This window comes from Stenella coeruleoalba, assembly GCF_951394435.1.
Source record: "Stenella coeruleoalba genome assembly, chromosome: 1".
In the NCBI taxonomy this organism is placed as follows: domain Eukaryota; kingdom Metazoa; phylum Chordata; class Mammalia; order Artiodactyla; family Delphinidae; genus Stenella; species Stenella coeruleoalba.
The window spans coordinates 75694443-75707336 of record NC_137169.1 but is presented as its reverse complement, the minus strand read 5'-3'; the positions used below and the strand labels follow the sequence as shown (position 1 = coordinate 75707336).

The 12894-nt window shown below is 35.8% G+C and overlaps 1 protein-coding gene and 1 long non-coding RNA gene across 2 annotated transcripts in view; one reads left to right on the top strand and one right to left on the bottom strand.

Annotated features, from left to right (window-relative positions):
- LOC307177254 overlaps positions 1 to 12894 on the top strand; it is a 50414-nt gene that overhangs the window by 16089 nt on the left and 21431 nt on the right. Inside the window, exon 4 of the long non-coding RNA XR_013825015.1 lies at positions 7292 to 7421. This is a non-coding gene — a long non-coding RNA (uncharacterized lncRNA). The remainder of the gene's footprint in view (positions 1 to 7291; positions 7422 to 12894) is intronic.
- Positions 1 to 12894, bottom strand: part of CLCA1 (chloride channel accessory 1) — a 37146-nt gene that overhangs the window by 17990 nt on the left and 6262 nt on the right. The window contains exons 4-5 of the mRNA XM_079904233.1: positions 11530 to 11635; positions 7366 to 7543 (exon numbers count right to left, since the gene is read on the bottom strand). Coding sequence (XP_079760359.1) covers positions 7366 to 7543; positions 11530 to 11635 — 284 coding nt within the window. The remainder of the gene's footprint in view (positions 1 to 7365; positions 7544 to 11529; positions 11636 to 12894) is intronic.

Genomic DNA, 12894 nt, shown 5'->3' with positions numbered 1-12894 from the left:
TCATTCCAAAATTGAGGCAGTGGACTTTGGGAGCACCTGTAGACTTGGGGTTTGCTTCTGCATCTAATTTGTTTCTGGTTTTATGTTTATCTTAGTTTAGTATTTATAGTTTATTATCATTGGTACGTTTGTTTGATTTGGTTGCTCTCTTCCTTTTTTTTAATATATATAGATATTTTCTTTTTCTCTTTTGCTGAGTGTGTATGTGTATGCTTCTTTCTGTGATTTTGTCTGTATAGCTTTGCTTTTACCATTTGTTCTAGGGTTCTCTCTGTCTATTTTTTTTTGTTTTTGTATAGTTTTTAGCACTTGTTGTCATTGATGGATTTGTTTTTTGGTTTGGTGGCTCTCTTCTTTCATTCTTTTTTTACATTTTTAATTTCTTTATTTTTCATAATTTTTTATTTTAATAATTTTATTTTACTTATTTCTCTTTTTTTCTTTCTTTTTTTCTCCCTTTTCTTCTGAGCCATGTGGTTCACAGGGGCTTGGTGCTCTGGCTGGGTGTCAGGCATGTGTCTGTGAGGTGGCAGAGCCGAATTCAGAACATTTGTCCACCAGAGACCTCCTGGCTCCATGTAACATCAAACTGCGAAAGCACTCCCAGAGATCTCCATCTCAATGCTAAGACCCAGCTCCACTCAACGACCAGCAAACTACAGTGCTGGACACTCTATGCCAAACAACTAGCACGACAGGAACACACCCCCACCCATTAGCAGACAGGCTGCCTAAAATTATAATAAGGTCATAGACACCCCAAAACACACCACAGGATGTGGTCTGACCCACCAGCAAGACAAGATCCAGCCTTATCCACCAGAACACAGGCACTAGTCCCCTCCACCAGGAAGCGTATACAGCCCACTGAACCAACCTTAGCCACTGGGGGGCAAACACCAAAAACACCAGGAACTACGAACCTACAGACTGAAGAAAGGAGAACCCAAACACAGTAAGTTAAGCAAAATGAGAAGACAAAAAAACACACAGCAGATGAAGGAGCAAGGTAAAAATTCACAAGACCAAACAAATGAAGAGGAAATAGGCAGTCTACCTGAAAAAGAATTCAGAGTAATGATAGTAAAGATGATCCAAAATCTTGGAAACAGAATGGAGAAAATACAAGAAACATTTAACAAGGACCTAGAAGAACTAAACAGCAAACAAACAATGATGAACAACACAATAAATGAAATTAAAAATTCTCTAGAAGGAATCAATAGCAGAATAACTGAGACAGAGGAACAGATAAGTGACCTGGAAGATAAAATAGAATAAAGAAAGAACAGAGCAGAAAAAAGAATGAAAAGAACTGAGGACAGTCTCAGAGACCTCTGGCGCAACATTAAACACACCAACATTCAAATTATAGGGGTCCCAGAAGAAGAAGAGGAAAAGAAAGGGACTGAGAAAATATTTGAAGAGATTATAGTTGAAAACTTCCCTAATATGGGAAAGGAAATAGTCAATCAACTCCAGGAAATGCAGAAATTCCATACAGGATAAATCCAAGGAGAAACACACCAAGACACATATTAATCAAACTACAAAAAATTAAATACAAAGAAAACATATCAAAAGTAGCAAGGGAAAAACAACGAATAACATACAAGGGAATCCCCATAAGGTTAACAGCTGATCTTTAGCAGAAACTTCAAGCCAGAAAGGAGTGGCAGGACCTATTTAAAGTGATGAAATGGAAAATCCTACAACCAAGATTACTCTATCCAGCAAGGATCTCATTCAGATTTGATGGAGAAATTTAATCTTTACAGACAAGCAAAAGGTAAGAGAATTCAGCACCACCAAATGAGCATTACAACAAATGCTAAAGGAACTTCTCTAGGCAGGAAACACAAGAGAAGAAAAAGACCCACAAAAACAATTAAGAAAATGGTAATAGGAACACACATATCAATAATTACCTTGAATGTAAATGGATTAAATAGTCCAACCAAAAGACATAGACTGACTGAATGGATACAAAAACAAGACCTGCATATATGCTGTCTACAAGAGACCCACTTCAGACCTAGGTCCACATAGAGACTGAAACTGAGGGGATGGAAAAAGATATTCCATGCAAATGGAAATCAAAAGAAAGCTGGAATAGCAATTCTCACATCAGACAACACAGACCTTAAAATAAAGACTATCACAAGAGACAAAGAAAGACACTACATAATGATCAAGGGATCAATCCAAGGAGAAGATATAACAATTGTAAATATTTATGCACCCAACATAGGAACACCTCAATACATAAGGCAAATGCTAACAGCCATAAAAGGGAAATTGACAGTAACAAAATCATAGTAGGGGACTTTAATACCCCACTTTCGCCAATGGACAGATCATCCAAAATGAAAATAAATAAGGAAACACAATCTTTAAATGATACATTAAACAAGGTGGACCTAATTGATATTTATAGGATATACCATCCAAAAACAACAGAATACACTTTCTTCTCTTGTGCTTATGGAATATTCTCCAGGGTAGATCATACCTTGGGTCACAAATTAAGCCTTGGCAAATTTAAGAATATTAAAATTGTATCAAGTATCTTTTCCAAGCACAACGCTATAAGACTAGATATCGATTGCAGGAAAAAAATCTGTAAAAAATGCAAACACATGGAGGCTAAACAATACACTACTAAATAACCAAGAGATCACTGAGGAAATCAAACAGGAAATCAAAAAATACCTAGAAACAAGGGATAATGAAAACATGACAACCCAAAACCTGTGGGACGCAGCAAAAGCAGTTCTAAGAGGGAAGTTTATAGCAGTACACTCCTACGTCAAGAAACAAGAACCATCTCAAATAAATAACCTAACCTTACACCTAAAGCAATTAGAGAAAGAAGAACAAAAGAAACCCCAAGTTAGCAGAAGGAAAGAAATCATAAAGATCATGTCAGAAATAAATGAAAAAGAAATACAGTAAACGATAGCAAAGATCAGTAAAACTATAAGCTGGTTCTTTGAGAAGATAAACAAAATTGATAAACCATTAGCTAGACTCATCAAGAAAAAAAGGCAGAAGACTCAAATTAATAGAATTAGAAGTGAAAAAGGAAAAGTAACAACTGACACTGCAGAAATACGAAGGATCATGAGAGATTACTACAAGCAAATATATGCCAATAAAATGGACAACCTGTGAGAAATGGACAAATTATTAGAAAAACACAACCTTCTGAGACTGAACCAGGAAGAAACAGAAATATAAACAGTCCAATCACAAGCACTGAAATTGAAACTGTGATTAAAATCTTCCAACAAACAAAAGCCCAGGAGCAGATGGCTTCACAGGCAAATTCTATCAAACATTTAGAGAAGAGCTAACACCTATCCTTCTCAAACTCTTCTAAAATATAGCAGAGGGAGGAACACTCCCAAACTCATTCTACGAGGCCACCATCACCCTGATACCAAAACCAGACGATGTCACAAAAGAAGAGAACTACAGGCCAATATCACTGATGAACATAGGTGCAAAAATCCTCAACAAAATACTAGCAAACAGAATCCAACAGCACATTAAAAGGATCATACACCATGATCAAGTGGGGTTTATCCCAGGAATGCAAGGATTCCTCGATATATGCAAATCAATCAATGTGATAAACCATATTAAAAAATTGAGGGAGAAAAACCATGTGTTCATCTCAATAGATGCAGAAAAGTCTTTCGACAAAATTCAACACCCATTTATGATAAAAACCCTCCAGAAAGTAGGCATAGAGGGAACTTACCTCAACATAATAAAGGCCATATATGATAAACCCACAGCCAACATCGTTCTCAATGGTGAAAATCTGAAACAATTTCCTCAGGAAAGATCAGGAACAAGACAAGGGTGTCCACTCTCACCACTATTATTCAACATAATTTTGGAAGTTTTAGCCCCGGCAATGAGAGCAGAAAAAGGAATCCAAATCAGAAAAGAAGAAGTAAAGCTCTCACTGTTTGCAGATGACATGATACTATACATAGAGAATCCTAAAGATGCTACCAGAAAACTACTAGTGCTAATCAATGAGTTTGGTAAAGTAGCAGGATACAAAACTAATGCACAGAAATCTCTTGCATTTCTATACACTAATGATGAAAAATCTGAAAGAGAAATTAACGAAACACTCCCATTTACCATTGCAACAAAAAGAATAAAATACCTAGGAATAAACCTTCCTAAGGAAACAAAAGACCTGTATGCAGAAAACTATAAGACACTGATGAAAGAAATTAAAATGATACAAACAGCTAGAGAGATATACCATGTTCTTGGATTGGAAGAATCAACATTGTGAAAATGACTCTACTACTCAAAGCAATCTACAGATTCAGTGCAATCCCTATCAAATTACCAATGACATTTTTCACAGAATTAGAACAAAAAATTTTACAATTTGTATGGAAACACAGAAGACCCCGAATAGCCAAAGCAATCTTGAGAACGAAAAATGGAGCTGGAGGAATCAGGCTCCCGGACTTCAGACTATACTACAAAGCTACAGTAATCATGATACTGTGGTACTGGCACAAAAACAGAAATATAGCTCAATGGAACAGGATAGAAAGCCCAGAGATAAACCCACACACACATGGTCACCTTATTTTTGACAAAGGAGGCAAGAAGATACAATGGAGAAAAGACAGCCTCTTCAATAAGTGGTGCTGGGAAAACTGGACAGGTACATGTAAAAGAATGAAATTAGAACACTCCCTAAGACCATACACAAAAATAAACTCAAAATGGATTAAAGACCTAAATGTAAGGCCAGACACTATCAAACTCTTAGAGGAAAACATAGGCAGAACACTCTATGATATAAATCACAGCAAGATCCTTTTTGACCCACCTCCTAGAGAAATGGAAATAAAAACAAAAATAAACAAATGGGACCTAATGAAACTTCAAAGTTTTTGCACAGCAAAGGAAACCATAAACAAGACGAATAGACAACCCTCAGAATGGGAGAAAATATTTGCAAATGAAGCAGCTGACAAAGGATTAATCTCCAAAATTTACAAGCAGCTCATGCAGCTCAAAATCAAAAAACGAAACAATCCAATCCAAAACTGGGCAGAAGACCTAAATAAACATTTCTCCAAAGAAGATATACGGATTTCCAATAAACACATGAAAGAATGCTCAACATCACTAATTATTAGAGAAATGCAAATCAAAACTACAATGAGATTATCACGTCACACGAGTCAGAATGGCCATCATCAAAAAGTCTACAAATAATAAATGCTGGAGAGGGTGTGGAGAAAAGGGAACCTCTTGCATTGTTGGTGGGAATGTAAATTGATACAGCCACTATGAAGAACAGTATGGAGGTTCCTTAAAAATCTAAAAAATGAACTACCATACGACCCAGCAATCCCACTACTGGGCATATACCCTGAGAAAACTGTAATTCAAAAAGAGTCATGTACCACAATGTTCACTGAAGCTCTATTTACAATAGCCAGGTCATGGAAGCAACCTAAGTGTCCATCGACAGATGAATGGATAAAGAAGATGTGGCACATATATACAATGGAATATTACTCAGCCATAAAAAGAACCGAAATTGAGTTATTTGTAGTGAGGTGGATGGACCTAGAGTCTATCATACAGAGTGAAGTAAGTCAGAAAGAGAAAAACAAATACTGTATGCTAACGCATATATATGGAATTAAAAAAAATGTTCTGAAGAACATAGGGGCAGGACAGGAATAAAGATGCAGGTGTAGAGAATGGACTTGAGGACATGGGGAGGGGAAAGGGTCAGTTGGGACGAAGTGGGAGAGTGACATGGACATATATATACTATCAAATCTAAAATAGATAGCTATGGGAAGCAGCCGCATAGCATAGCGAGATCAGCTTGGTGCTTTGTTACCACCTAGAGGGGTGGGATAGGGAGGGTGGGAGGGAGATGTAAGAGGGCGGAGATATGGGGTTATATGTATAGTTGACTCACTTTTCACTTTGTTATAAAGCAGAAACTAACACACCACTGTAAAGCAGTTATACTCCAATAAAGATGTTAAAAAATAAATCTGGTCCCCCTCTTGGAAGTTTCTGAATTATCCTGGAAATAGACTGCAAAGCCAGACTGAAGGTTGGCCCTAGTGAACCATGATGTATCATATTTTTTAAACTTATGCTATATTGTTATAGACAGACTCTTGCAAGTTACTTCACTCTTACTCTGAAAGGAAAACATAATTTTATGAAAGAGACTGGAAGATAAGAGGTGCTCCCCACTAAAATAATTTAACTGATGCATTTATCTTAGTTTGTGCAAATTTGCTGATATATATGTTTTACATTAATAAAGGTAATTTGTCAAGTTTATTTTATAACCAGTTGGTCATTTAAAAAATCATTGAGAAATGCAGTCTCCAACTTACAATGGTTCAACTTATGATTTTTTGACTTTATTGTGGTGCAAAAGCAATACACATTCAATAGAAACCATACCTCGAATTTTGAATTTTGATCTTTTCCTGGGCTAGTGGTATGCAGTATGATACTCTGGTGATGCTGGCTATCGGCAACGAGCCGAACATAGCTTCTAGTCAACCACAGGATCATGAGGGTAAATAACCAATATACTCACAACCATTCTGTTTTCCACTTCTGTACAGTATTTAATAAATTACATGACATATTCAACATTTTATTATACAATAGACTCTGTGTTAGATGATTTTGCCCAGCTAAAAACTAATGTAAGTGTTCTGAGCACGTGTAAGGCAGGCTAGGCTAAGCTATGATGTTCCGTAGGTGAGGTATAGTAAATGAATTTTCAACTTGAGATATTTTCAACTTACAATGGGCTGGAGGATGATCTGTATTTTAAAACTACTTAAAGCTATTAAAACTATGTACAAATTCCTTAAAGGCACCAACACTCTCATAAAGATAGAAAATTTTAGTTAACAACCAAAAGCAAATATGCAGGCCGAAAAGAGATCTCTGAAAGTTAAATTAAAGGCTACTGATCATGTTCTTATTACTAATAAAAAGAAGTGCCTGTTCCCCCTGGATAAATTTCTTGTTTAACTAATTCTTGTGCTTGTCTGCCTTTAAAGATATTTGAAGTAGTTCTAAGCCCTTAAACTAAAAGCTAGTGGGAGGGAGATGATGGAGGAGCAAAAAATGGACCTAAGGAAGGGGTCTGCGGAAGATAGGACTTTATCCCTGATTTTGTTCTCCTGGCTTGTCCCACAGAGATCAGCTGCTCACTGATGACTTCCTAACATTTGACCTTTTCTTGCAGCATCTGGGATAAAAACCTCACTAAATTCATAAGTGTCAAGAAAAAAAGAAAAACAAAAGGAGCAAGGCACTTACAGAACGAATACTTTGTGAATACATTATGGAAGCCTTCTCAGTCTGAAATTCATTAGGTATGAACTCACATCCTTTTTCGTACAGTCCTGTTACTCTGTCGGATTTGCATGATTGGGTGACACAGCTTCCTCCTTGACACTTCTGTAGTACATTTTTACCAGTAATAGTTGACGGACATCTGAAAATATATTAAGGTTAGATGTTTAGGTGTAGGTGATATAATTTAGAAGTGTTGGACTCTGTGGTCAGGTTCTACAGATGGCTTTGTCTACGATTTCCTTTCATAATTCAAGAAATAAATACATCCCCTTAAATAGCAAAATTATTAAATTCTCATTAGAGTAATTTCTGTTTGCCAGAAAGTATCTGAGGGGTTCCCAAGATGATATCAGAATGTGTTTCTATGCAGCAGAAAACTAAGCTTACAGCTACTGTTAACAATTAATAAAGACCGAAGTCCTAAGGCACTTCCTAATCTAGTCCCTCATTCCTGGAAAATCAGGAGCCCTCTTTTGTTTACCTTAAAAATTTTGCTGAAATTTTTTGTTTGTTTGTTTTTATGTAACTAGTTTACATCATACAGTTTTTGCATAGTTCTTGTGTGTTCATAGGTATATTAGATTTTTCTTTACACACTTATGACTTTTGTCACTATTATAAATGGAGTACTTTTCACCCACATCTTATTTTATGAGTATATAAATAATATATGAACACTATAGGAAATTTTGAAAATAGCAAAAAAGTATAAAGAAGAAAAAAAAATCATGTCCCACTGTCAGAGATAAACTACTGCTAGCATATTGAAGCATTTCCTTCTCTATGTATAAGCATAACATTCTGCATATAGCTTTGCTTCTTGATCTTAAAAAACTTAGTATTTTAGTACATTTAAATTGTGTTGTTATAATTCACATTATTCTTTCAAAATGTGATTTTAATAATTTAATATTTTGATACTACAACATGAATTTAGCCTAATTTACTTCATTTTGTTCCCGCCCCAAAATTTTTCAGTGCTAAAAGTAAAACTTCCATGAATAAATAAAATGTCACATAAAATTTTGACTGTTTCCAAGTTTGCTGCATGACTGACTCCCAGAATAAATGCTCAGACCCAGAAGTTTGAACATTTTAAAGCCTGTTGATAGAGCTCATTCTATCATTTCCTTTAAAATGGATTGTTAAACATGAAATTACTGGAGCAAGAAATAGAAAAAATTTTAGAGATTTGATATGTGTCACCAAATTGCTTTCCAGAAAAGTTATATGCTGGTTTATTCCTCTAATAACCATCTATGGGAGCACTCATCCCACTGACAGTCACTTACTAGGCAATAAACGATTCTCATCTTTGTCAAATTTGCACCTCTTTGATTACTAGTAAGTCTGAACAGTTTTACATTTTTACTGGCCATTTTTATTTCTTCCTTTGTAAATTATTCTTCTCCTGCGTCTATTTTTCTACTAGGGTGTTATTGTTTTCCTACTGGTTTTCAAAAGTTCTTTATGTGTTATAATACTAAGTTTTTAAAAGCCTGTTTTTTAAAATTTTTGCAAATATATTTTTCTGTTTCTTATTTTTTAATTTAGTTTATGTTTGACTTATATGCAACAAAATTTTTAATTTATATGTAGCCAAATTTATTATTCTTTTAGTTATGTCTTTTTCCAATTCTTGAATGTATAGAAAGACCTTCACCATAGAGAAGTTTGATATGTATTAATGTTCTTCTAGTTTTCATTATGGTTTTATTTTTTATATTTAATGAGTCTATCCAATTGAAAGAGAGTCTGTTAATTTTTCCCCCCACGTAGTTAAAAATTGTCCTGACATCTTAAGAAATATTGTCTTTCCTTGTAGATTTATAATTCTAGCTGTATTAAATAGTAAATTATTGTGTAAGTGTCTGTCAGTTCACATTGTTTTAATTAACTTGGCTTTATTGTATATTTAAAATTCAATGAGAAAAATTTCCTTTATACCTATTCTTTTTCAAAAATGTTCTCGGGTACTATCTACTGAATAAACTCTGGGACTTTAAAATGAGGTAAAAATAGAAGTACTTTTGATTAGAGTTTTATAAAACCTATATATTAATTGGGGTTGGATTTACATATTCCATGAATTGAAAATCTCTCATTTAATCTTGATTTTCTTTTAAATTCTTTAGGAGGATTTTATGCTATGGTTTTCTTCAAATATGACTTTCACATTTCTTAGAGTTTTCTTCAAATATCTCTGGTTACCTTATTGACTTCCCTTATCAATTTTAATTTCTATTTTTTCCCTGAGGCTTTCTAAGTAGACCACATATCGTCTGCCTAGAAGCAATTTTCTCTCTCCCTTTCTAGTAGCCCCCCCTCTTTTAACCTCCCCAACATGTTATTGCATTGGCTACAACTTTCTAAACAAGATTAGATAACTGCTAACAGTGCCCACTCTTATCTCATTCCTGGGAATGTCTAATGATTCCCTATTAAATATGAGGTAGGCAGTTGGCTTTCAATTGATGTTCTGCATCATATTAAGGAAGCCTTCTATTGTAGGCAGTACTGTCATTTTTGTAATTGTTTCCAGGCCTTAAGAGTAATTTTAAAAAATTGGTAGATAAGCAATAAATGCTATTTGTATGTTATAATAAGATTTATTGTTAAGAGGACATGGTAATCATGTCAGTTTTGCAAATGTTATCTGTGGAAGGATGAACATGCTGTATATGTGGATATTTCTGGAATATCCCTAGGAAGGAATAGGTACTAGTCAGCTTTTCTCTCAAGGGGATATACAACGTCTGTCTGGAAGCTTAGCAAGAAGTGGGAAAGGCAGATGTCAGGGCTGAATGGCATCCGTGGGCTGAGATTTGAGAGGTCCATCCAACATATGATCACGTCAGGAGTGGTCTCTGAGGTGCGGAGGGAACAAGCCAATCAGATAGACTGTGTATGGCTCTGGGAGGCACTTAGTGTCTTTTTATACCTAAAGTGACATAAGAGTGAGGGAAAATGTCATGGTAGTGGACCAAGCTGACAGAGTTTGAATGTAATAAAGAAAGGGGAAAATGGAGAGCAGTAATGCTCCTGTGGGAGAAAGGGGAAGCCAAGGCTGAGCTCTGAGCCCAGTGCAGCTTCCCTTGGAAACTGTGCTGAATAAAGACAGTAACCAAACCAAAGCTGAGTGCGTCTCCTTAAACAGCCATCAGGGGAGTCGAACTGGAAGCAAGAGTGAAGAGGCGTGTTGTGCCAGCTCTAGTCTTTAAAAAGAGGTGGTTGTTTTTAACTGAGGCGTAAATGTGCAAGCTTATCAAATTCCTTTTCAGAATCTGTTGGAATAATCATTTAATTTTCTTCTTTTACTTGATATACTATATTAATTACTTACCTAATATCATAGCATTTTCAGACTTCTGGAAGACATCCTTCTTGACCTTAGGGTGTTTGTTATTCCCTTAATTATGCCAGGTGTAACTTACTATCCTTTTATTTAAAACCTTTTTAGAAAGCTGTATCTACAGAATTCTTTTTCATGCCATCTGTCAGGTTTTAGTATCTGAATTATGCTAGCTCTCTAAAATAAATTGGGAAGTTCCCTTTTACATTTTTACTAAAGCAGTTTGTTCCCTGAAACTTTTGATTGCAAGTACTCACCTGTAAAATCACAGCAGCAGAGGTACTTTCTAAGTGTTCAGTTTGCTTCCTATTGACACCATACAAGGTTTTATTCAAATTGGGAGAAGTTTTCTGTTTTGTTTTAATACTTGGACTGTCTTCCAGCTAAATTCCACAGTCTCTCACAGGCCCATTCAAACTGACATAGTTCACACAGATAGTATTCTACCCTCAAGGCACTGAAGCTTTGTTTATGTCACTGATTGTGATACAGGAAGATGGAGATACTGAACGTAGCACCTGTGGATTTCTTCTAGTTGTACACACACACACAAAGAGGCAAATGATTTGTAGCTGCAGAGTAGAGAATTCAACTAATTAAGACACTTGTAAAGTGAACAAAAGTAGTAGTTTTATGGGAATCTGAAAAAGACGGCACTAAGAGTGAGAGATAGAAAATAAGACAAAAGACTGACATTTTTAAAGTAATCAATTCAAGACAAAATTGTTTGCAATTTAAAATAGTTTGTGAAAAGTTAATCAAAATATACATACATTACTGGTTTTTTTCTTTTATTGGATAAGTAGAATTTCTGGTCATTATTGTACTCGTTAAATACTCCCCATCGTAGATGAGCCCATTCATGGACAAATACCCTTCCTGTGAAAAAGTATTTTAAACACCTGATTACAATAAGAATGGTAAAATTACCCTCTTAAACTAAGAGAAAGTAATTCTTCTGAATGCTATTATGCTTTGCTATGTTTTTTTTTTTTTTTGATTAAAGTTTCGATTTCCTTAGAAGGAACAATCTGATACGACAATTGCACATTTCTGTAAAATATGACTGTTTATTTTGGATTATCAAGTGTCAATTAGGCACCTAGTAAGTGCAAGGCAGCTATTCATACAATGATAAAACAATTGCCCTGTCCTCACATATCTCATGGTCTAGCAGATGACACACATCATTTTAGATAACTATAATCCTTAGGGGTGCAAGTGTAATGATGGAGGTCAGCACAGGCTGACCTATAGGGCAGCCAGGGCAGCACCCCCAATAGGTCCTTCTCCCTAATGACTCATATGTGGACAAACCTCAAGCCCTGCCTACTCCACATCTGCCTTTTTCTTCTTTGACCTATTCTCATCTTTCCAGTCTCATTGCCAGTTACTTCTGAGCTACTGCAACACTCACTCAACTGGCCTCCATGTCTCCAGTCTTCAATGACTCCGCTATGGTGCTCAGGGTTAAGTCCAACTTTTCAATATGCCTACAAGGTCCCTGATGATTCAGGCCCTATTCCTCTCTGCAGCCATATTTCTTGCTCTTCTCCACCCACTTCCAAAACTCCATAATGACAATGGATTCTTGAACTCCTTTTACTTTCTAGCCGCGTCATGCTCTTGCTCATCTCTGGTCGTTTTTACATATTTTTCCTTGGTTTGGAATACTCTCTCCCTATCTCTGACTGAATAACTCCTACTCTTCTTTCAAAATTAGGCTTATATCCACCTAGAAGCCTTCTCTGACATCCTCAAACTGGTCCAGGTACCCCTCCTTATCACTTTCATTATATTCCATTATGGCGTTTATCATGTTATATTGTCATTGCTTCTTACTTGCCAGTCTCTCACTACAGACTCTTGTCTCCATGAGAACAGGTACCATGACTTCTTCACTGACATGTCTGGGCACATACTGTCTAGAACTTAATAGATACTTAGTATTTGTTAAATTTGGATGAATGTTAGTGACTTATGTACAGCTCAGTTTTTCTGGAATGTAAATTCCCAGGTAGGCTGAATTTGGAAGGTTAAGTGAGGAGGTGCATGTTAAGTAACCCTAGTATCTCACATTAAGGATTTTAGATTGTTCTCAGTGCTAGGGAACAACTGATGGCCTCTTAAAGGGAAGG